We start from the raw sequence: 23,154 nt of genomic DNA, 5'->3' as shown, positions 1-23,154 counted from the left end.
ATGTTTTGTTTGGCAGGAAAAAAATCATACTTTTTTAATGCACAAAAGCCAAAAGCAAAAATGGGTTAATTTAGAATCTTTTGAAATGAAAATAACTGAAAAATTCAATTTTTTCCCCACAAAACTATTTTTATCTTTTTTACCTGCTCTAGTCCTAGTGCACTGCACTGGGTAAGTGTCTATGATGATGTCTGCCCCCTCGTGGCTGGTGCATAAAGAAAAGATCTTTAGTGTCATCTTCAGATTAATGTTTATTATGACAGGCCTATAACTGCTATATAAGAGCTCAGTATAATTATTACAAGTGCCTCCCTGATTGGCTACGCAGGCCTGATTTTCATCTCTGTCATCTTGTAGGAGAAGTTGTGCCCTTTGGATGACTTCCAGTTCACCCCATTAGCATAGCTTTCATGGGCTCCTTTCAGGTATAATCCATTCAGGTTGGATGCATGACAATCCTTGTACCACCAGGCCCCTTTAAAGGCTTCAGCACAGTTCAATAATGACACGTCGTTGTCATGGTCGTAGGTTGAAAACATCATGCCGTTGTGCTCCATTAAAGAATCCCCTGTGGAAACAATTGGGTTTATTTATTACATGTTTTTACAGAGACAAGGTGGGTGAGATATTCTCTTCTTTTTAACTTTTTACAGTTCAGTTCCCACAGCCCAGCCTGGTGGTTCTGCAGTGGGGTTACTAAATTTCTCCCTTTCCAGGCAGCAGAAATCTCCCTGGGGTCAGGAGAGAGATTGCAGTTCTATTTTCAGTAAGGAACATTTTTCACCAGGCCATATTCGCAGTATATCTCCACACAGGATTGGATAGGAAACTCTTCAACCTGTCATGACTTAACTCAAAGACCAAAGTCAAAAAGGTGCTGATCAGGGAACATCTATTAGCTGATTATGCTGCCCTCATAGCCCATGATGAAGATTTATTACAAGAATTCATGGACCTCCTTTCAAGTACCTGTCAGGCATTTGCTCTCACCATCAGCATCAAGAAAACAGTTGTATTAGGACAGAGGGTTCCACAAGATCCTTCAATCGCCTTAAATGCCAACCAGCTAGAAGTAGTCCAAAAGGTTCAGCGATTTAGGTTCTACAGTGAGTACCAACGTCTCACTGGATGAAGAACTAAATGTTTGCATTGGAAAGGCTGCCACCACCGTTAGCAGACTAACTAAAAGAGCATGGAACAACTCAAAGCTTACCAGCAAGACCAAAATGCTAGTGTGCCAAGCTTGCGTCCTCAGCACTCTCATGTGTGTTGGGCAAATTTGAAGGGCAAATCTCCAACTGTGACAGCCCTGCTCAAGCGAAGATGACTGCAGTGGCTGGGCCATCTGAGTAGGTTGGAAGATGGACGCATACCCAAGGAGAAGCGATATGGGGAGCTCTTAGAGGGAATAAGAATGTCAGGATGTCCCAAGCTTCGCAAAAAGACACATGCAAGCGAGATATGAAGGAATTTGGCATTGACCCTGACCAATGGGAAATCCTGGCAAGTGATCGTAACAAGTGGTGCCATTGTCTCCATCAGAGAATCAAAGTCCGGGACAGGAGCTATCTCCGACAGCTTGAAGAGAAAAGAGCCCACAGGAAGCAAGCAGCTCCCAACCAAGATTGATATATTTGCAGCAACTGTCAAAGATCATGCAAATCTCGGATAGAACCATTCAGTCACATGAGACATCAGAGGCTGCAATTCCCACCATCTTTCGTAGATGAAAGGATGCCAAAAAATGATAGTCTGAGCTTAGTTACACCACTATAAATCCGGAATAACTCATTGCAGTCAATGTGCTCGGTCCTTGGGTGTCCTGAAATCACTTTACACCATTGTGATGGTATAATGTGAGCCCAATATGGTCCTAACACTAACAGCATAGCCCGGAGCCTGCTGAGGATTCAGGATCATAGATTCACAGAATCATAGAAATGTCGGGCTGGAAGGGACCTTGAGAAGTCATCTAGTCCAACCCCCTCGGCTGAGGCAGCACCAAGTAAATCTGGACCGTGCCTGAGAAGTGTTTGCCCAATGTCTTCTTTAAAACTTCCAGTGATGTGGATTTCAGAACCTCTGTTGGAAGCCTATTCCAGAGCTTAACTTCCCTGGAAAAATCATGGAGCAGGTCCTCAAGGAATCAATTCTGTAGCACTTAGAGGAGAGGAAAGTGATCAGGAACAGTCAGCATGGATTCACCAAGGGCAAGTCATGCCTGACTTATCTAATTGACGAGATAACTGGCTCTGTGGGTGAGGGGAAAGCAGTGGACATGTTGTTCCTTGACTTTAGCAAAGCTTTTGACACAGTCTCCCACAGTATTCTTGCCAGCAAGTTAAAGAAGTATGGGCTGGATGAATGCACTATAAGGTGGGTAGAAAGCTGGCTAGATTGTCGGGCTCAATGGGTAGTGATCAATGCTCCATGTCTAGTTGGCAGCCGGTGTCAAGTGGAATGCCCCAAGGGTCGGTCCTGGGGCCGGTTTTGTTCAAAATCTTCATAAATGATCTGGAGGATGGTGTGGATTGCACCCTCAGCAAGTTTGCAGATGACACTAAACTGGGAGGAGAGGTAGATACGCTGGAGGGTAGGGATAGGATACAGAGGGCCCTAGACAAATTGGAGGATTGGGCCAAAAGAAATCTGATGAGGTTCAACAAGGACAAGTGCAGAGTCCTGCACTTAGGACAGAAGAATCCAATGCACCGCTACAGACTAGGGACCGAATGGCTAGGCAGCAGTTCTGCAGAAAAGGACCTAGAAGTTACAGTGGAGGAGAAGCTGGATATGAGTCAACAGTGTGCCCTTGTTGCCAAGAAGGCCAATGGCATTTTGGGATGTATAAGTAGGGGCACTGCGAGCAGATCAAGGAACATGATCATTCCCCTCTATTCGACATTGGTAAGGCCTCATCTGGAGTACTGTGTCCGGTTTTGGGCCCCACACTACAAGAAGGATGTGGAAAAATTGGAAAACGTCCAGCGGAGGGCAAGAGAAATTATTAGGGGACTGGAACACATGACTTATGAGGAGAGGCTGAGAGAACTGGGATTGTTTAGTCTGCGGAAGAGAAGAATGAGGGGAGATTTGATAGCTGCTTTCAACTACCTGAAAGGGGGTTCCAAAGAGGATGGATCTAGACTGTTCTCAGTGGTAGCAGATGACAGAACGAGGAGTAATGGTCTCAAGTTACAGTGGGGAAGGTTTAGGTTGGATATTTGGAAAAACTTTTTCACTAGGAGGGTGATGAAACACTGGAATGCATTACCTAGTGAGGTGGTGGAATCTCCTTCCTTAGAAGTTTTTAAGGTCAGGCTTGATAAAGCCCTGGCTGGGATGATTTAGTTGGGGATTGGCCCTGCTTTGATCAGAGGGTTGGACTACATGACTTCCTGAGGTCCCTTCCAACCCTGATATTCTATGATTCTATGATACCCTTACACTTAGAAATGTATTTCTAATATCTAACCTAGATCTCTTTATCACAGATTAAGCTGGTCACTTCTTGTCCTACCTTCAGTGGACATAGAGAACAATTGATCACAGTCCTCTTTATAACAGCTCTTAACGTATTTAAAGCCTGTTACCAGATTCCTCCCTCTCAGTCTTGTTTTCTCAAGACTACACATCACCAGTTTTTTTAATTTTTCGTCACAGGTCAGGTTTCTAAACCTTTTATCATTTTTGTTGCTCTCCTCTGAACTCTCTTCTATTTGTCCACATCTTTCCTAAAGTGAGGTGCCCAGAATTGGACACTTTTCTCTGGCTAAAGCCTCACCAGTGCTGAGGAGAGCAGGACAATTACCTACTGTTTCTTACATGCCACACTCTTGTAAATACACCCCAGAATGGTATTAGCTTTTTGTACAACTGCATCACATTGTTGTGCATTTGATTTGTCCTTCCTAAGTGAAAAGTGATTCACTTCTCTTTACTGAATTTCATCTTGTTGAATTCAGACCAATTCTTCAATTTGCCAAGGTCATTTTGCATTCTAATTAGAATCATAGAATCATAGAATATCAGAGTTGGAAGGGACCTCAGGAGGTCATCTAGTCCAATCCCCTGCTCAAAAGCAGGACCCATACCCAATTAAATAATCCCAGCCAGGGTTTTGTCAAGCCTGACCTTAAAAACGTCTAAGGAAGGAGATTCCACCACCTCCTTAGGCAACGCATTCCAGTGTTTCACCACCCTCCTAGTGAAAAAGCTTTTCCTAATATCCAACCTGAACCTCCCCCACTGCAACTTGAGACCATTACTCCTTGTCCTGTCCTCTTCCACCACTGAGAATAGTCTAGAACCATCCTCTCTGGAACTACCTCTCAGGTAGTTGAAAGCAGCTATCAAATCCCCCCTCATTCTTCTCTTCTGTAGACTAAACAATCCCAGTTCCCTCAGTCTCTCCTCATAACTCATGTGTTCCAGACCCCTAATCATTTTTGTTGCCCTTCGCTGGACTCTCTCCAATTTATCCAATCCTTCTTGTAGTATGGGGCCCAAAACTGGACACAGTACTCCAGATGAGGCCTCACCAATGTCGAATAGAGGGGGACGATCACGTCCCTCGATCTGCTCGCTATGCCCCTACTTATACATCCCAAAATGCCATTAGCCTTCTTGGCAACAAGGGCACACTGCTGGCTCATATCCAGCTTCTCGTCCACTTTCACCCCTAGGTCCTTTTCCGCAGAACTGCTGCCTAGCCATTCGGTCCCTAGTCTGTAGCGGTGCATTGGATTCTTCTGTCCTAAGTGCAGGACCCTGCACTTATCCTTATTGAACCTCATCAGATTTCTTTTGGCCCAATCCTCCAATTTGTCTAGGTCCCTCTGTATCCTATCCCTGCTCTCCAGCGTATCTACCACTCTTCCCAGTTTAGTATCATCCGCAAATTTGCTGAGAGTGCAATCCACACCATCCTCCAGATCATTTATGAAGATATTGAACAAAACCAGCCCCAGGACCAACCCCTGGGGCACTCCACTTGACACTGGCTGCCAACTAGACATGGAGCCATTGATCACTACCCGTTGAGCCTGACAATCTAGCCAACTTTCTACCCACCTTATGGTGCATTCATCCAGCCCATACTTCCTTAACTTGCTGACAAGAATACTGTGGGAGACCGTGTCAAAAGCTTTGCTAAAGTCAAGATACAATACATCCACTGCTTTCCCTTCATCCACAGAACCAGTAATCTCATCATAGAAGGCGATTAGATTAGTCAGGCATGACCTTCCTTTGGTGAATCCATGCTGACTGTTCCTGATCACTTTCCTCTCATGTAAGTGCTTCAGGATTGATTCTTTGAGGACCTGCTCCATGATTTTTCCGGGGACTGAAGTGAGGCTGACTGGCCTGTAGTTCCCAGGATCCTCCTTCTTCCCTTTTTTAAAGATTGGCACTACATTAGCCTTTTTCCAGTCATCCGGGACTTCCCCCTTTCGCCACGAGTTTTTTAATTTTTCTGTCCTCCAAAGTGCTTGTAACCCCTCCCAGCTTGGTGCCATCTGCAAATTTTATAAGCATATTCTCCAACTCATTAATTAATTAATTATCCAACTCATTAATGAAAATATTGACTTCTACTGGACCCAGGACTGACTGCTGCAAAACCCCATTAGAACCTCCCAGTTTGACAGCAAACCATTGATAACTACTCTTTGAGTAGTCTTTCAACCAGTGATGCACCCATTTTATGGTAATTTCTTCCAGACTGCATTTCCCTAGTTTGCATTTTGAGAATGCCACGTGGGATTTGGTCAAAAGTCTTACTAAAATCAAAATATATCATGTCTACTGCTTTCCCTTTATCCACTAAGCCAATAACCCTGTCAAAGAAGGAAATTAGGTTGGTTTGACATGATTTATTTGTGAGAAATCCATGGTGGTTATTGCTAATTAATCCAATTGTCCTCTAGGTGTTTACAAACTGATTGTTTAATAATTTGAGTGAGTGTCTTTCCAGGCATCAAAGTTAGGCTGACTGGCCTACAATTCCCTGGGTCCTGTTTGTTCCTCCTTTTAAAGATAAGTACTATGTTTGCCCTTCTCCAGTGCTCTGGGACCTCACCCATCCTGCAGGAGTGCATGGTTCTGAGATTGTTTCAGTTAGCTCTTTTAGTCCCTTAGCATGAGTTTAGCCAGGCCCTCCTGACTTGAATACATCTAAATATTGTTTAACCTTTCCCCCGTATTTGGGCTTGCATTCCTTCCCCCTTGTTGTTAATAGTGTGTTAAGTATGTCATTACCAGTAACCTTTTTAGTGAAGATTGAAACACACTAGTCATGAAACACGTCTGCCTTCTTGATGTCCTCAGTTATTAGCTCTCCATTCCTGCTAAGTAAGGAACTACATGTTCTTTCATCTTTCTCTTGCTGCTAATATATGTTAAGAACCTCTTCTTATGGCTTTTTCTTTTCCTTCCTAGGTGTAACTTATTTTGTGCCTTAATCTTTCTGATTTTGTCCCTACATGGGTATGCTACTCTTTTGTACTTCTCCTTCGCACTTTGTCCATGTTTCCACTCCTTCCTTTCCTTAGAATAAAGACATCTGTGATTTCATGAACACTTTCACCCAAATTGTCTTTCACCTCCAGATTTGCTACCATTTCCTCCCTGTTGGTCAGAATTAAGTCTAAAATGGCTGGTTCCCGCCTTCCTGCCCCCCAGCCCTCCCGGTTACTTCCTCTACAAAACGGAGTCCGCAATACATTCCAAGAACTTTTGTGTTTTTCTTTATTCCTTTTCCAACAAATGTCTGGGTAGTTAAAGTCCCCCATTACTATAGTACACCCATACAAAAGGTCTCTTTTATTTATTATCCTTTTTTTCTTTGCCCAGAGACTATCAATTGATCTGCCTCTCATCTACTCCTGTAGCGGAGAACAAGTGGTGTGCCTACTTTGTTCGAAGTGTCACTATAGGAGGTTTCAGAATTAATTGATAAACTTTACAGTAACAAGTCACCGGGACCAGATGGCATTCACCCAAGAGTTCCGAAAGAACTCAAATGTGAAATTGTGAAACTATTAACTATGGTTTGTAACTTGGCCTTTAAATCAGGTTCTGTACCCAACGACTGGAAGATAGCTAATGTAACACCAATATTTAAAAAGGGCTCTAGAGGTGATCCCGGAAATTACAGACTGGTAAGTCTAATGTCTGTACTGGGCAAATTAGTTGAAACAATAGGAAAGAATAATATTGTCAGACATATAGAAGAACATAAATTGTTGGGCAAAAGTCAACATGGTTTCTGTAGAGGGAAATCATGTCTTACTAATCTACTAGAGTTCTTTGAAGGGGTCACAAACACGTGGACAATGGGGATCTAGTGGACATAGTGTATTTAGATTTCCAGAAAGCCTTTGACAAGGTTGCTCACCAAAGACTCTTAAGTAAATTACGTTGTCATTGGATAAGAGGGAAGATCCTTTCATGGACTGAGAACTGGTTAAAAGACAGGGAACAAAGGGTAGGAATATATGGTAAATTTTCAGAATGGAGAGAGGTAACTAGTGGTGTGCCCCAAGGTTCAGTCCTAGAACCAATCCTATTCAGCTTATTCATAAATGATCTGGAGAAAGGGGTAAACAGTGAGGTGGCAAAGTTTGCAGATGATACTAAACTGCTCAAGATCGTTAAGACCAAAGCAGACTGTGAAGAACTTCAAAAAGGTTTCAGAGTAACAGCTGTGTTAGTCTGTATTTGCAAAAAGAAAAGGAGTACTTGTGGCACCTTAGAGACTAACCAATTTATTTGAGCATAAGCTTTTGTGAGCTACAGCTCATCCGATGAAGTGAGCTGTAGCTCACGAAAGCTTATGCTCAAATAAATTGGTTAGTCTCTAAGGTGCCACAACTTCAAAAAGATCTCACAAAACTAAGTGATTGGGCAACAAAATGGCAAAGGAAATTTAATGTAGATAAATGTAACGTAATGTACATTGGAAAAAATAACCCCCAACTATACATACAATATGATGGGGGCTAATTTAGCTGCAGGTAATCAGGAAAGAGATCTTGGAGTCATCGTGGATAGTCATCTGAAGACGTCCACGCAGTGTGCAGCGACAGTCAAAAAAGCAAACGGGATGTTAGGAATCATTAAAAAAGGGATAGAGAATAAGACAGAGAATATCTTATTGCCCTTATATAAAGCCATGGTATTCCCACATCTTGAATACTGCCTAGAGATGTGATCTCCTCATCTCAAACAAGATATACTGGCATTAGAAAAGGTTCAGAGAAGGGCAACTAAAATGATTAGGGGTTTGGAACAGGTCCCATATAAGGAGAGATTAAAGAGGCTAGGACTTTTCAGCTTGGAAAAGAGGAGATTAAAGGGGGATATGACAGAGGTATATAAAATCATGAGTGGTGTGGAGAAAGTGAATAAGGAAAAGTTATTTACTTGTTCCCATAATATAAGAACTAGGGGCCACCAAATGAAATTAATGGAGAGCAGGTTTAAAACAAATAAAAGGAAGTTCTTCTTCACACAGCGCACAGTCAACCTGTGGAACTCCTTGCCTGAGGAGGTTGTGAAGGCTAGGACTATAACAGGGTTTAAAAGAGAACTAGATAAGTTCGTGGAGGTTAAATCCATTAATGGCTATTTGCCAGGATGGGTAAGCAATGGTGCCTCTGTTTGTCAGAGGGTGAAGACGGATGGCAGGAGAGAGATCATTTGATCATTACCTGTTAGGTTCACTCTCTCTGGGGCACCTGGCATTGGCCACTGTCCGTAGCCAGGATAGTGGGCTGGATGGACCTTTAGTCTGATACAGTATGGCCATTCTTATGTTCTGATGTACGTAGTTCAATTCAGATATTTCTATGGGGCATTAAGATCTAATTTGGGAAAGCAACCAGCAGTAGCTGTGCCTACCTCTGCTTGTTATTCTGTGATCAGTCCTTCACTAGGCAGGATATCCCTATTATACTGTATGTTCTGTTGTCACTAGACCGTGTGTTTCTCCTCTAATAGTTCAGCAGGAGAATAACTGATGTTTCCTGACAGACATGACCTCCACAGATTACCTCGCCTTTTGCTTCTGCCATTGAATATTCTGCATGTTTTGCTTTACATTTTTCCATCTGCCACAAAGGGTAAAGGATGAGCTCAGAACCTACCTGCAGTGCCATTCACAAAGGGTCCAACAATCAGCGTGTATTTCTCAGTCTCCCCTGTAATTCTGAATGATGAGAATGTAGCAAATTCATAGTTGTCATCAAAATCTCTGAGATCGATGCGAAGCACATTGCGACCTTTAGAAAACAATTTGAAAGCAAAATGTTCAGCACGATCCATTAGTGTTTATTACTGTTATTGATTGTTTGTATTGCACAAGCTCCTAAAGGCTCTACACACAAATCAGGCTCCCTTATGCTGGGACCATTATGATCATCCCTTTGAATTGCCTGCATCACACACATCACAGAACTTCACTCACTAATTTTTGCATCAAGCCAATATCTTCCTATTGACCTTTATCAATTCAATTTCCATCCACCAACCTGACCTCCCTATTAAAAACCTGCTCCATGTTATGCTTTGCGAAGGTAGTTCAGAATCGATGACCTCATCCAGGCTGTAGCATCCCTTATTGCTGTACTGTGGGCGAACCACCCGAGGACAAAATGCTGCTCCAGGAATCGTGACTGGATCCAGCCCATCTACCACAGCATTACTGGCTTCAGTAGCTCTGTGTGGCAGGACTGGGCTGTAAGGAACAGGAAGGGGTGTCTGCAGCGGAAGCGTTACCTCTACCGATAGTACAACTCTATACCCTGTGTCGTGGCTAAAGTGTGGGAACAAAACTTGGTGGAGAAGGTTGCGATAAGGAAAAGAATGAATCAGTGATGTCTTTACTAATGGATGTCAGCAGGTGGATATTGTCATTCCCAAGCCAGAATTCTGACAGCCGGCTGCCAAAACCTCTTTTGTATGTATTCCAGTCACGATAAAAATCCACAGAGCCATCCACCCGTCTCTGGAACACCTGCAGGGAAACAGGAGGTTCTCAGCTGGGAAATCCCACATTGTTTTCCATCCTACTAGAGCAGAAGACCAGAAACTCTGAGACTGTAAATCGTTGGATGAGATTTAACATGGTCAGGTCTATTTCAGCTCAGGTGACTATCGCAGAGGGAGGCTTGTCTCAGAGGATCCTATTAAATCTTGGCAGCAACAGCACTAGGTTAAAGGATCACATGCTCCAAAATCTACAGCACTGGACTGGCAATCAGGAGGCCTAAGATCTATACCCAGTTGTGCCACTTGAGAAAGTCACAGCACCTCTGCTTTCTGTCCGGCCCTTTGTCTGCCTTGTTTATGGAGACTGTGAGCTGCAAAGGATGGGGTCTGTCTCTCAGTATGTGTGTTCAGCACTCAGTGCAATGGGACCCTGATCTTCATCGGATACTCTAGGCACGACTGGGATATAAATAAGCATAATAATAAATTGGAAGGTTTAAATATGATGAGTATACAGGGTTCAAACCCCTCATCTCCTCAGCTCCCTAGAACACTCTCTCCACTCATTCTCAGAGGCTGCTTGAGTGACAGAGCAGCTGATGCACCAGAAGGGGAATGAAGAAGGAATTCTGGTTCCGGAGTCTGGGCAGCTATTGAGGAGGCTCTGAGAGCTGGGCAGAGAATAGCCAGGAAAAGGGGAACCTGTGTCAGAGCAGTGACAAATGTCCCCTCAGACGGGGTCTTTTAGACTCTAAAGCTCCGGGTTTCCTCCATGGAACCCATTGTGTTCACAACCAAGTTATCTCCACAACCAAGGACTAGGGAGGATTAGAAGGGCTCAGGAAGTGTCTGTGTTTTTATTTCAGCTCACCATGGGGAGCTAACAGCTTAGGACCTTCTGTCCTCATGCTTTTCTCCTAGCTGCAACCCACTGGCTAAGGACCATCTCCCATTCTTGGGACAGTAAATTGTTTGTTGTTCAAGAAAAAACATCCAATGAGCTTCATTATGCGCTGCTCTTACAATCCATCCTCCACCATCTGTGTCCATGTCACACAGCACGGTCATGGCTTTACAGTCATGCAAGTAGATGTTGTACCGGCCGCTCAGGGTGTACCCTCTATCTAACAGCTCCTTGCAGTTCTTTGCTCCTGGTGGAAAGAGGAATTGAAATATGTAAATTGGTTGTATAACTCTCCTTGGAGCAGGGATTCATGGGCTGCTTTACATTGCACTGAGGGCCAGATCAATTGCAGAATCAGGTAACTAGAAAATATTCTTTGAGCCACCATCTTCTCCCCTCCCCACTGTTAGTGTTTGGGAATTGGGTCGTATCCCTTTAAATAGTTTGTGTTCCCCTTGTGTTCTATCTTTGGAAACCTACCACAGCAGCAGCAAACGTACCAAGCGAGGCTTTTCATGCTCTCTGTAGTTAGCAAAACAATTGATTTGGACTCCACTGTGCCAATCTGGTTTGTATTAACTTTGTTTGCAAGAGGAAAAGATGCAATCACTAGCCCAACCCGATCTGTTCTGGGTGAGAACAGCTCAACCTGAACAGTGGATTGGCTCAAAGGTCTTGAAAAGTCATGGAAATTGAAATGTGACCAAAGGTTTGTACTACAAGTTCCCATGCAGCATTTTGAAATCTGTCTGTGAGCCAGAAGGGCTTCAGGTTATAACGTGACTTGGGTCAGAACTCACCCTGAAAAAATATCAGATTCTCACAGGAATACTCACATCAGTTTGCAAGTGAATCTGTCGGCTGAAATGTATTTCCACAAAAGATTCACTGGCCAATTGCTAAGAGCAAAACACCTTCATTTCAAAAGATCAAAGTCTCTTTACTTATAGTTTAAGAACAGCAAATGGGGTAAATCACATATATATTTTTTTGCAAATTGTCTGTCTCTCATGGGTTTTCATGTTTGGGTTGCTGGATGAAATGAGATGACATTCAGTGGTCATAAGAAACTCTCACCTTTCTGACACTGCATGTAATCCAGCACTTCCTCTTCTAGTCATGAAAAGAAACACAATAGAAAGTGAAATGGAACCAGAAAATATTCTACTGTCTTTTAAACTATGTAATCGGCCAATAGGTACAGCTGGGTTAGCAAAGTACTCGTTATCTTGAAAATGCACTAGACAGGTTTTTAACCGTGAAAATCCAAGTGCTAATGGATCCACAAATGTCTCTGATCTCAGCCTTCCAGCCTGAACCATCAAGACTGCTCTCATTATGTACCAACACTATTTTGTAACCCTCTCATGAGGCTCCTACTTGCAGGGCTAAGAATTGGTCCTTAATAGACTAAATTAATTGCTGGTCAGTAACTAGAAGCAATGCCCACAAAGTCAAGGGAGTTGCATGCGCTTACGCTAGCTGTGAATTTGACTCAATATTCTTTTTAAAAAAATTCCAAGCGACAACGGGAGAATAACAGTTAAATAAAGTACTGGTAGAAAAAGGGTCGTTCCTTTAACTGGACATATAAATAGGATCAATTTCTTGTGATTCATACTCCATACTCCTGGTATGTGGAAAATATAAGGAGGGGTAGGGGAAAGTAACCTTCTCTAGGATACACCTCCAGATCTACAGATTTCACTTACATTTCAGCTGTTCTCTCTCATACCAAAGGTCATTTGGCTAGTGTTGTTCCAGACGTTACAACACATGGATGGCCACGTGTTTTTGTAGGCACAGCTATTTCTCTCTTTATAGAGCCCAAATCTCACTGGAGGATCAGTGAGCTTGATATTGTGGACATGGTAACTATTCAAGAAACAAGCTTCTTCAGACTCTTAATTTTTAGTGCTGCAAAAATAGAACTGAAATGCTGTGTTCAGTATAAAGGAGAGTGCAGAGGGTCTCACCAAGTGTTCCAGGGATTCCTGTAGCTCCCGGGGCTCCTTTATCTCCTAAAAAAAGAACTCAGAATAAAATCCTTGTTTTACCTGGAGGTCACCTCCATAATTCACCATCTCACTACAGCAATCGCTTGGGTTTCATTGTGTGGAGGGGCTAGTTCAAGGCCTATGTACCAGCTATACTCCGCATGATCTGTTAAAGTTGGCGTTTTGTGGGACTTAAGTGATGTATGTTGCCAACTCTCAGGATTTGGTCATGAGTCTCATGATAATTAGTGTTTTCCTTAAAGCCCCAGCTCCTCAGGTCCAGTGGATGTGACATGATTTCAGCCTTTGGTCTTAAAGAAAAAGTAAGTTTCTAGCCCTCAAAGCTACGGCAAAAGCTTCAAAATGTGCCCCCTAAATACTCAAAAAGCAGAAGGCAAATAAAAAGAACACCAGATTTATTATTTTTACATAATCTCATGATTCTAAAACCAGTCTCCGGATTTTTGATGAGCCTAACTTTTTTTTTTTTTTTTAGTTTTTCAAAGATTTGGGGTTGGCAGAACTGCATTTATCTTATCTTGTCTTCTGCATTGGCTGAAATTAAATGGCTTAGGCTACGTCTACACTGCAGTTGAGATCTATCTCCTGTGACTGCATAGGACGTCATGACATTATAATTAGAGCTGGGTGAAATTTTATTCACAATTTTGAAATGTTCCAACTCTTCATTTTGGAACAACAAAAAGGGGACATTTTTGTCTAACGGGAACCAATTTCATTTCATCTTTTTTGTTTGGCAAGGAGCTGAAAGGAAAAATTGTACAATGGAGGGATTGTTGCTCCCAATTCCTCTATCACAGTGAATAGCACCAGAAAGTGCCCTGCTCTGCGGTGAGAAGAATCATCTGAGGCCTCTCACCTTTCGCTCCAGGGCGGCCAGCAGGACCTCTTTCTCCTGATTGAACAAAAAATAAGAGAGCAAAGACTGATCAGAGATAGCGAGATCTTGACACTGGATCAGAACTGAAGTTCTGTTGCAATAATAAACCCTTTATTGTCAAATATAGAGTGAAGAGAAGTTATGGTAGTTTTGGAGCCCACATATTATAGGAATTGATGTTTTATAACAAGGTGTTGTATCAACCAGGCAAGGTACTAACAAGCAAGCATGCTTTTACTGTATTTTGAATTTGCTGATGTGGTGGTTTTTCATTAGTTTTCCTCTTGCAATTGTGTGTCTGCAGTGGTAGGGAACTTTTCCACAAAGGAGTCACAGCCTGGACTGTGGCTCCTGTATCCATGCTCATTATTTTGGCTTCAGCTGTAGCTGACTCAATCTGAGTAGCAATGGTTATTGCTTTTTCTAGTGTAAGATGTGGTTCTAGAAGTAAGCGTTCTCTTACACGAAGCATGGTTGTTTTCTCAATGAGCTGGTCTCTAATCATCTCATCTGCCATATTCCCAAAGTCACAAATTACAATCAGACTCCTCAGGGAAGCAATATACTGCATTATAGTTTCCCCTTGTTTCCACTCACACTGGCAAAAGCTGTAGCAACTACCTACTACATTCACTTTTGGCACCAAAAAAATTCTTTAATTCAGTGAGTGCTGTCTCATCTTTATCAACTGCAAAGGGAAAGGTGTAAAATATACGCTGCCCTTCTGCTCCAAGGCAGGGGATTAGCAGAGCACGCTTTCTTACTTCAGAAATCTCTGTAGCACTGATTGCAAGCAGATAAGCCTCAAACATATGGATCCAGGTAGTAAAAGCAATTGGAGGCTCACCTGGGCTTTGCAGAAAGGGTGCAGGTGGGTTCAGAGGCAGAAGATCCATGCTCGTTGCCAAAATGTTGTATCAACCAGGCAAGGTACTAACAAGCTTCAACAGGACTTTATTTTCAAAGTGGAAACCTCTTTACCAAGCTGCTGTTGCAGCCTCGGTAACGCTCTCCCAGCCTCTCAACTCCTTCCCCCTCCTTCCTGTTTCCTGTTCTTTCAGATTCCCAACAGCCAGTGCTCCCAATTCTAATAATTATAAGCAACTTCTAAATACCATACTAGGTCTAATTGATATTTGATTAAAAACGTATTTCCTATTCTTAGGTCACCTATAGGAAAACACAGTTCTCTGCCCTTTGTTACTTTACCTTTTGGGCCAGTTTTTCCCACCTTTCCGGGGATCCCCGGAGGTCCCCGTTCTCCTGCAAACACAGAAAACTGACTGAATGTTTTCCAGGGCAGCGTAAATACTCAGTACATAATTCCCACCTACCACCCCTACCTGGAATTACAACAACCCATTTGTGTCAAAATTCAAATCCTGTATCTGCATCTGGCTCGCTGAGTCCCTGATCTCACATCAGGATCCCCTAGCATGGACTCTTACATGGAGGCACATTGAAGTCAAAGGGACAAGCACATCTTGCTGTTAGGTGAGAGCCAAAGCTGGTAAACAACCATTTTATACATGCTACCATTAAAAATGTCCTGGCTCATGATAATAATCATGATTTCCTCTTCTCTAGCCCCTCTCATCCAAAATTCTCAGAGCGCTTTGGAGAGATCAGTGAAATGTGCTTCAGATAACCTCTGGGAGGTAAAGGACTGTTATCACTATTATACAGAGGAGAAAACGGAGGTTTAAAGAGAGTGACTTGACTAAGGTCACACAGCGAGCCAGTGACAGAGAGGAGGAAAGAACCAGAGGACTTGGTTGCCAATCTGACAACCCAAAGGGAATGGACAATATTTCAGAGCTTGGTTATTCTGAAGCTCCAATCCCTTGCCATAGGATATGGGAGATGCCATGTGAATTTCCTCATATCAGGGTTGAGGGGAATCTCCAATGTCTGAGCATATTATAAAAGTAATTCCCATTTACATCAGCACCAGCCATGTCTGATTCCCATTCAGTGCCTGGGAATGTACCTCTCATTCCTGCATTTCCTTGGTCTCCTCTGGGCCCTGTAGCCCCTGGAATTCCAGGGCTACCTTGGAGAATGGAGAGATTATCGGTACTGTTGAGACCTACTATGGTCACCTCTGGGGAAAGAAATGAATCCATAATCAATGATGGTTAGCCTCTCACGATCTGAAACATTCTGCAGAAATCCAGAGGGATAAACTCAGCAAATGAAAGCCTAGATAGTTCCTTGATTTTCCTTTCTCTATTAGCATTATGCATTTCAGAGACAATGCCCTAATATTAAAAGTTGGGGGTTATTACTATTAGTCTTTGTTTTAAGTTATAGTGAAAACAAAAGTTAAAAAGAAGTTATTAAATATTTGTATTTAAAAGAAATAACCTCAGACTTAGTTTTGATGTACACATCCCTCTGCAATGTTTGCAACCTGACCATTGCAGCATTGTGTCAGTTCATGAGAATCTTTTAACGAAATTAACCACAGAGAAACAAAAGCACTGGAATGGGTTACCTAGGGAGGCGGTGGAATCTCCTTCCTTAGAGGTTTTAAGGTCAGGCTTGATAAAGCCATGGCTGGGATAATTTGGTTGGGGACTGGTCATGGTATGAGCAGGGGGTTGGACTAGATGATCTCCTGAGGTCCCTTCCAACCCTGATATTTCATGATTCTATGAAAAGTGGAATGAAATGCAGAGGAAAAACAAATAGCTGCCATTCAGTGAAGAAATTGTGCAAAAGTAAAATAAAAAGTAAAAAACAGTTGTTCTTACAAGCTCAGGTAATATATTTTAAAGAACTAAATATGTTTTTAACCTAACAGTCCCCTCTCTATATTATACACATTGTGAGATTTAAAATTATTTATAGGGACATCAGTGGAGAAAAATAGGGACATACCGGTCAACTCCATTGAGATCTGTTGTTGTGAAAAATTTTGAGGTAAACAAAATGTGGACATGGGCAATATTACCTGTTATATAGGAACTCTACCTCCTAATCTGGAACATTTGGGCATAAATTGTACATAGTAAATGATTTTCAAAATGATCATGAACGTAAGGAGATGAACCGTGAAGGCAGTACTGCTCTGAAATAATACATTAATTTATGCATAAGATGGCGGAGCCTGTATTCAATCCTTGTTTAGCAAACCACCCATTTCCTTCAAAGAGACCATTTGCCTGAATGAGGTCTCCACAAATTTGACTAAATCTTGCATTAGGATCACAGGATTTCATGATGAACTAAAATAAACCTTCAAATGCTGCTAGATTCTCAACCCAAAGCAAAGAAATGAATGTGTTGACATGGAAAGAGTTGTATAGTGGATTTGCAGTGATATGTACACAACAGTTGCGATTTTATAAATTTCATCTTAATTTGGTAAAGGTGAATTTTATAAAGCAGAGGGATCTGAAATCACAGGCTCACTCTGAGCTTTGAAGATTGAGATTTTATTTTCCAGAATTTAGCTCATCTGCCTGTGTGGGTCGGTCAGTCACCAGATTAGAAAGGCTTTGGCCCAAATATGCAAACTATGCAAAGCTTTAGACAGAGAGATTCCAGCAGCAACACAGGGAGGTTAGAAGATAGTAAATGAGCATGAGGGAGAAGAGGTCAAGTCAAATTTTGAAGAATCTCAATGAAGACGAAAGACAACCTTTTCATAACATGATTTGCAAAAACTGTGTCTGATTTCTGAATGCCTCAAGTCTGTACTGTGCACTTCTGCAGTATAGATTAATTTCGACAAAGGAATTTTGTACAAGGAAGCCGTTCATTTTATTATTTAAAAAGCACCATGAAGAAGCAAAGCACTTTATGGACATGTAGGAGAATGAATATTCCTGAACAGTTCCCAGTTCTCCAGGGTCCAGGTTGGCAAGAGCCACAGTGTGAAATGATGTTGGAAAGAGGATTAAATCGTCTTTCACTCACCTGGGCAGGTGTCCTGAGCCAGACAAACCGTTGCTCCTAAACAGAGTAAAGAGAGGAGAGTTTTCTGGGCAGCTCTCCCCATCGCTAGTGCTGGTCTCTGCAACCACAGCTCCGCTTGTCTTCTCACCACCTCTCCTCTCCTTTAGTATTTCAGTCCCTTTAAGTCTTTTATATGCAATAACAATAGAGCCTAGAGCAAATAAAGCTCTCTGCCTCAGGTATCTCAGCACCTCCTTCCCACTCTCCACATTCCAGCAGTTTCCACTGAGATTTTTATGCTGCAGCGGTCACAACTGGAGCTGATTAAATGGCCCGATAGGACATGTTGAATACTGGACTAGCAGCCGTTGCTTCCCCCACACAGCAAATAATGATTGTTGAACGGAGCCAGTCTGAATCTTTCCTCACGAAGTTGATTCCTGTCAATGTGTCTTCTGAAATAGTAAAATAGGGTGCCAAATAATGAGCCCAAACTGACTTTCTCCATCCCGTCGAAGCCCCCTGTTGGCTTCAGTGGGAACCTTTGGGAGAACAAGGAGAGCAGGATTGGGTGGATTTACTCGCCAACTGCTCTGTTACTAATATGTGTGTGACAGTAGCCACAGGAGGCCTCGTGTCAGATTGGACCCCCCTGTACTGAGTGCTGTGCAAACCAGCAGTAGAAGCCAGTCATGGAGGGATCGGTTCCAAGACCAGAAGTGACCATTGTGATCATCTCGTCTGATCTTCTGTAGAACACAGGCCACAGAACTTCCCCAAAATAATTCCTAGGGCAGAGCTTTTAGAAAAACACCCAATCTCAATTCTAAAATGGTCAGTGATGGAGAATCTAGCACAATAGGAAATAGCTTGGAAAATAGCTCCAGTGGTTAATCACGCTCGCTGTTAAATATTTACACCTTATTTCCAGTCTGAATGTGTCTAGCTTCAACTTCCAGCCATCTCTGCCCCAAAGACCTTATGATCTAAGCAGCCTAGGCAAATGAAGGATGAGAGAAAATAATTATTGTCCCAATTTTTGCAGTGTTATGTGTGCCTGTGTCATAGAACTAATAAATAATAATGATGCATGCCCAGGCCATATCTGCTAATATACCACTGCTGCATTTTTCTACATGACCATGTGATTTTTCAGTGACTGCTGCACGGCAGACGCTCCAGATGGCAGATCACTGCCAAGGTTCATTTCTTTATGTGCATGTGTGTTTGCATGGTTCCAGTCTGTACAGCAAGAAGGCAGCTGCTGTTCTGCCTGTGTGCAACAGATATTTCCTCTCTTTGCACTGGGGAAACGGGATGACACTTTCCACTGTGGTATTGTGGTTTGTAATTGGAATCAGAGATCCAAAGCTGCAAAAGAGACGATTGGACTATATGGATCTCACTTTGGATAAAGCTGTAAGACTGTGTCAGGCAGCAGAAATCATTCAACAGCATAAAAATAATAGAAGGAAAACAGAACAGACAGCCACACTGGATAGAGTGACATGAGAGACAAAAAACTGGCAAGCAGTCAGTCAGTACAAAACAAACAACAGAGATGCATGAAAAATGCAACGCACAAGAGTTTGTAAAAACTTCAAAGATTGCTCAAGATGTGGACGAAAAATGACCTCAACAATGCCCAGCTTTTGGTAAGTGCTGCAATATTTGTAAGAAATACAATCATTGTGCCAAAGTCTGCAACCAAGTTCAGCAACTGCGGAAGAGGAAACGAAGCCTGTGTGCTAACGCAAGTGATCCAGGCAGGGAGCACAGACAACAGCTCAGGAGTTCTATCTAGGAGCTGTATCTGAAGAGGAAGGAAGAAACGAATGGACAATTTCCTTAGACACTAATGGGACTCTTATAACCTACAAATTGTGCACTGATGCCAGGTAAATGTTGTTTCAGGTATTAGTGTCAAAAGGTTGGAAAAAACTCAGGGAACATGGTGAGCAAACTGGTCAAACTGAAAGCTTATAATGGGGGAACTCCTTCCTACTACAGGTACATGTGTACTAGCAGTGACAGTAAAAGATCAAACAGAATTGTTGGATTTTGAGATCGTGAAAAGGAATAAAGCACGTACATTGGATTTAAAAACGTGCCCAGCCCTTGGGCTGATTCAAAGAGTGCCTGTGGGTGAGGACGTAAGGGACACATTGTCCAGAACATTTGATAAAACTGTAATAGAAACAGGGGTGGAGTCAGACATAGTGCATGTCAGACAGATCAAAAAAGAATTGTCCAGCCTCAGACAGGAAGTGGAAAGAATTTGCTGAGGCTACAGCTAATGATGGTTCTTTACAGAGGGTATTAAGGCTATTAGTACAGGGTGGCCAGGACATTCCATACCATGTCCCTATTTACAGTTTAAAGCAGAACTATCTGTTATTGATGGCATGAGGCTTAGAGGAAGTAGGAGAGTAGATGTTACAAGCTGACTTGCTGACTACTATACAGGAAGGGTACTTGGGTATGGCAAAATGTAAATACAGAGCAAAGAGAGACTGTGTTGGCCAGAAATGAACAATGACAGAGAAAACTGCTAAAATGTGTGAAACATGTCAAAAATACCAACTAAACAGAAAAAAGATCCTATGTTTTAGCACAATGAACAAAGAGCATGGTATGAAATTGGCATGGATTTATTTACCTATGCTGGTAAAAGCTATGTTTTGATGGTGGATTGTTATTTTCTTTGGCTTCAGTGAGGATGCTCGTGTTAATGCCGTGATCTTCCCACTTGATGCAAAGGATATGCCAGAGGCATCGTTGGTGGGACCTCGCCAGACTCCTGAGGTGCTGTCGATAGGTTACCCTGGTTTTGCATCCGTAAAAGAGTGTAGGAATAACTACTGTCTTATAGACCATGATCTTGGTGTCCTGCTGAAGGTCACGGTCCATGAAAACCCGTGGAGCAATTTCGCAAAGGAAGCACTTGCACCCTTTATCCTGTGCTGGATCTCACTGTCGATTTTTGCATTTTGAGAAAGTTGGCTACCGAGGTAGCAGAAGTGCCCGACTGTCTCCAGAATCTGACCCTCAATGGCAATTTGTGGTGAGTCATGTGCAAGGCCTGAAGCAGGGTGATGGAGCACTTTAGTCTTCTCAATATTGAGTGCGAGTCCATTTGGCAGGCTGTCTTTAACAAGTTCCAAAATGACTGCTAAACAGATAGAGAATGGAGTTGGCACAATAACACATCCTTGCTTAAACCCAGTTTTGATAACGAAAGGGTCAGACTCCAGGCCATTAGAGAGAATGGTGGCAGACATCTGATCACACAGAAGACTTGGTAACTTGATACGTTTTGGAGGGCAGTCAAATCTATGCAGCACCATCCTCACTGAAGCCAGTGTCACCAGCATTGAAGCAATGATCCTCAAGAACCAGTTGAGAGTCGCGCTGGGAGTAGGGGGGGACCCGTCCCCCTCAAGGCCTCTCTACCACACCCCTTGTGAGGGAGGGGCTGGGTGGCATGGGCGAAGGTGCGGCGGTGGTTATCTCTCTCGGCCCTGGGGTGAGGCAAGAGCTGCTGCCTGGGGGCTGTAACATTCCCTGCCAGGAAGCAGCGAGCCACCTGCCTGCCAGGCCTTCCCAGCCAACCCAGAGCCGGTCGTGGTGCACCAACTAGGTGGAAATGTGCCTGATGGGGGCCAGAGCCGTCCAAGCTGCAGTCCCCTTCTGAGCAGGGGGTGATGGGAATCTGTTGTCCTGGGCTGGCTGACTGAACCCGGCAGGTTTAATCCTTCAGGCAGACTGAGTGGATCCCACCCATTTACCTCTTCATGGTTTCACGCCTTCTTGAACTCTATCTTCAAAGTTCTTTTCAACTGTCCCTTATGGTACTTGTTGACTATCGGTCTCGTGACAGTAATTAGCCTTAGATGGAATTTACCACCTGATTTGGGCTGCATTCCCCAGGAACCTGACTCCAAGAAGACCCGGTCCCGGCACACTGGGGCCACTACCGGCCTCACACCGCCCACAGGCTGTGCCTTGATCAGAAGGACTTCAGTACCCAAGAACGGCACCAGGGACTGGGTCTTCTGTATGCCACATTTCCCGTGCCCCACCGCAGGACGGGGATTCATCGCTGGGCTCTTCCCTGTTCACTTGCCATTACTGCAGGAATCCTAATTAGTTTTTTTTTCCTCTGCTGACTAACATGCTTAATTTCAGCAAATCGCCATGTCTGACCTCAGGTCACAGTCAGATGGGGACCCAAGGGCAGTTCTTTTGTCTGATAATGTTCCACAGTTTGATGGGATTAAGCATGGAACATTGAGTCCCACGTATCCTCAATCCAACGGTCTTTTGGAGAATGGTGTGAAAATGGCTTTTGGAAAAGGCCACTGCCATGGGAACAGAGCCATACTTGACTATACTGAACTATAGAGCAGCACCAATGAATCATGGACTGTCACCTGCAGAGAGACTGTTTGGCAGGAAGCTGAAAACAAGACTCTGTACCTCAGTTGTGATCCCGAAAGGCAAAACTGACTTAGATGCCCATCTATAAAAAGGGAAATAAGGCCAACCCAGGAATTACAGACCATTCAGTTTAACTTCAGTTCCCAAAAAGATAACGGAGCAAATATTTAAGGAATCAATTTGCGAACACAGAGGAGATAATAAGGTGATAAGTAACAGTCAGCATGGATTTGTCAAGAACAAATCATGTCATGCCAACTTAATAGCTTTCCTTGACAGGGTAACAAGCCTTGAGGATAAGGGGGAACTGTTAGATGTGGTATATCTTGACTTTAGTTAGGCTTTTGATACTGCCCCGCATGACCTCCTACATGTTATGATGCCTCAGGCTGATTTGCTACTTTAAAAAAGTGCCAGGCAAATGAATAGTGTAAAATTAGAGAGACACGCCGATGAAGTGAGCTGTAGCTCATGAAAGCTTATGCTCAAATAAATTTGTTAGTCTCTAAGGTGCCACAAGTCCTCATTTTCTTTTTGCGGATACAGACTAACACGGCTGCTACTCTGAAACTTTTGGGGAGTGTTGTTTTTAACATGCTGGAAGCACTGTGGAAAATAGAAAGTATGAGACCTGGATAAACAGCATAGCCCACTGCACAAAAAATGCAGCTTCAAGCATTTTCCCTTTAAACATTTACACTTGCCTTGGCATGATATCAATAGGTGAGTGGTTTGTGGTCCCCAGTTATTCACACACTTATCCAGGGACTCTCAACTTTCAATCCAGTTCTCCCAGGATCACCTTTTTCTCCTAATCACAGAAAAAAAAATCAGACCTGTGGTATTTGTTGCTTTGAGTCTATGAGCTCAGTTCTCCTGTACAGGCAGTGCCCTGCTTTGAGGGCAGCGTGGAGCCCAGCCCTGGTGGGAACTCCATGTACACCAGGGAAGTGCAGTGCCCCAGAGACCTTTAAGAGTCCACTTGCTCTTCCACCCATGAAGGTGACACAGCAGAT

General features: G+C 43.1%; 1 protein-coding gene across 1 annotated transcript; it reads right to left on the bottom strand.

Annotated features, from left to right (window-relative positions):
* On the bottom strand, positions 1-17,801 carry LOC140899050 (ficolin-1). Its single transcript, XM_073313765.2, has 10 exons — positions 17,720-17,801; positions 15,786-15,899; positions 15,005-15,058; positions 13,775-13,810; positions 12,874-12,918; positions 11,975-12,010; positions 11,017-11,144; positions 9,889-10,018; positions 9,150-9,284; positions 1-568 (listed from the first exon to the last, which is right to left on the bottom strand). Exons 1-10 carry the CDS (start codon positions 17,799-17,801, stop codon positions 321-323), a joined length of 1,008 nt encoding a protein of 335 aa, XP_073169866.2. The 3' UTR covers positions 1-320.
* Positions 17,802-23,154: the final 5,353 nt, after the last annotated feature.

The sequence above is a fragment of the Lepidochelys kempii genome, chromosome 16 (assembly GCF_965140285.1).
Source record: "Lepidochelys kempii isolate rLepKem1 chromosome 16, rLepKem1.hap1, whole genome shotgun sequence".
NCBI lineage: Eukaryota > Metazoa > Chordata > Testudines > Cheloniidae > Lepidochelys > Lepidochelys kempii.
This window is presented reverse-complemented; position numbering and strand designations above follow the sequence as displayed.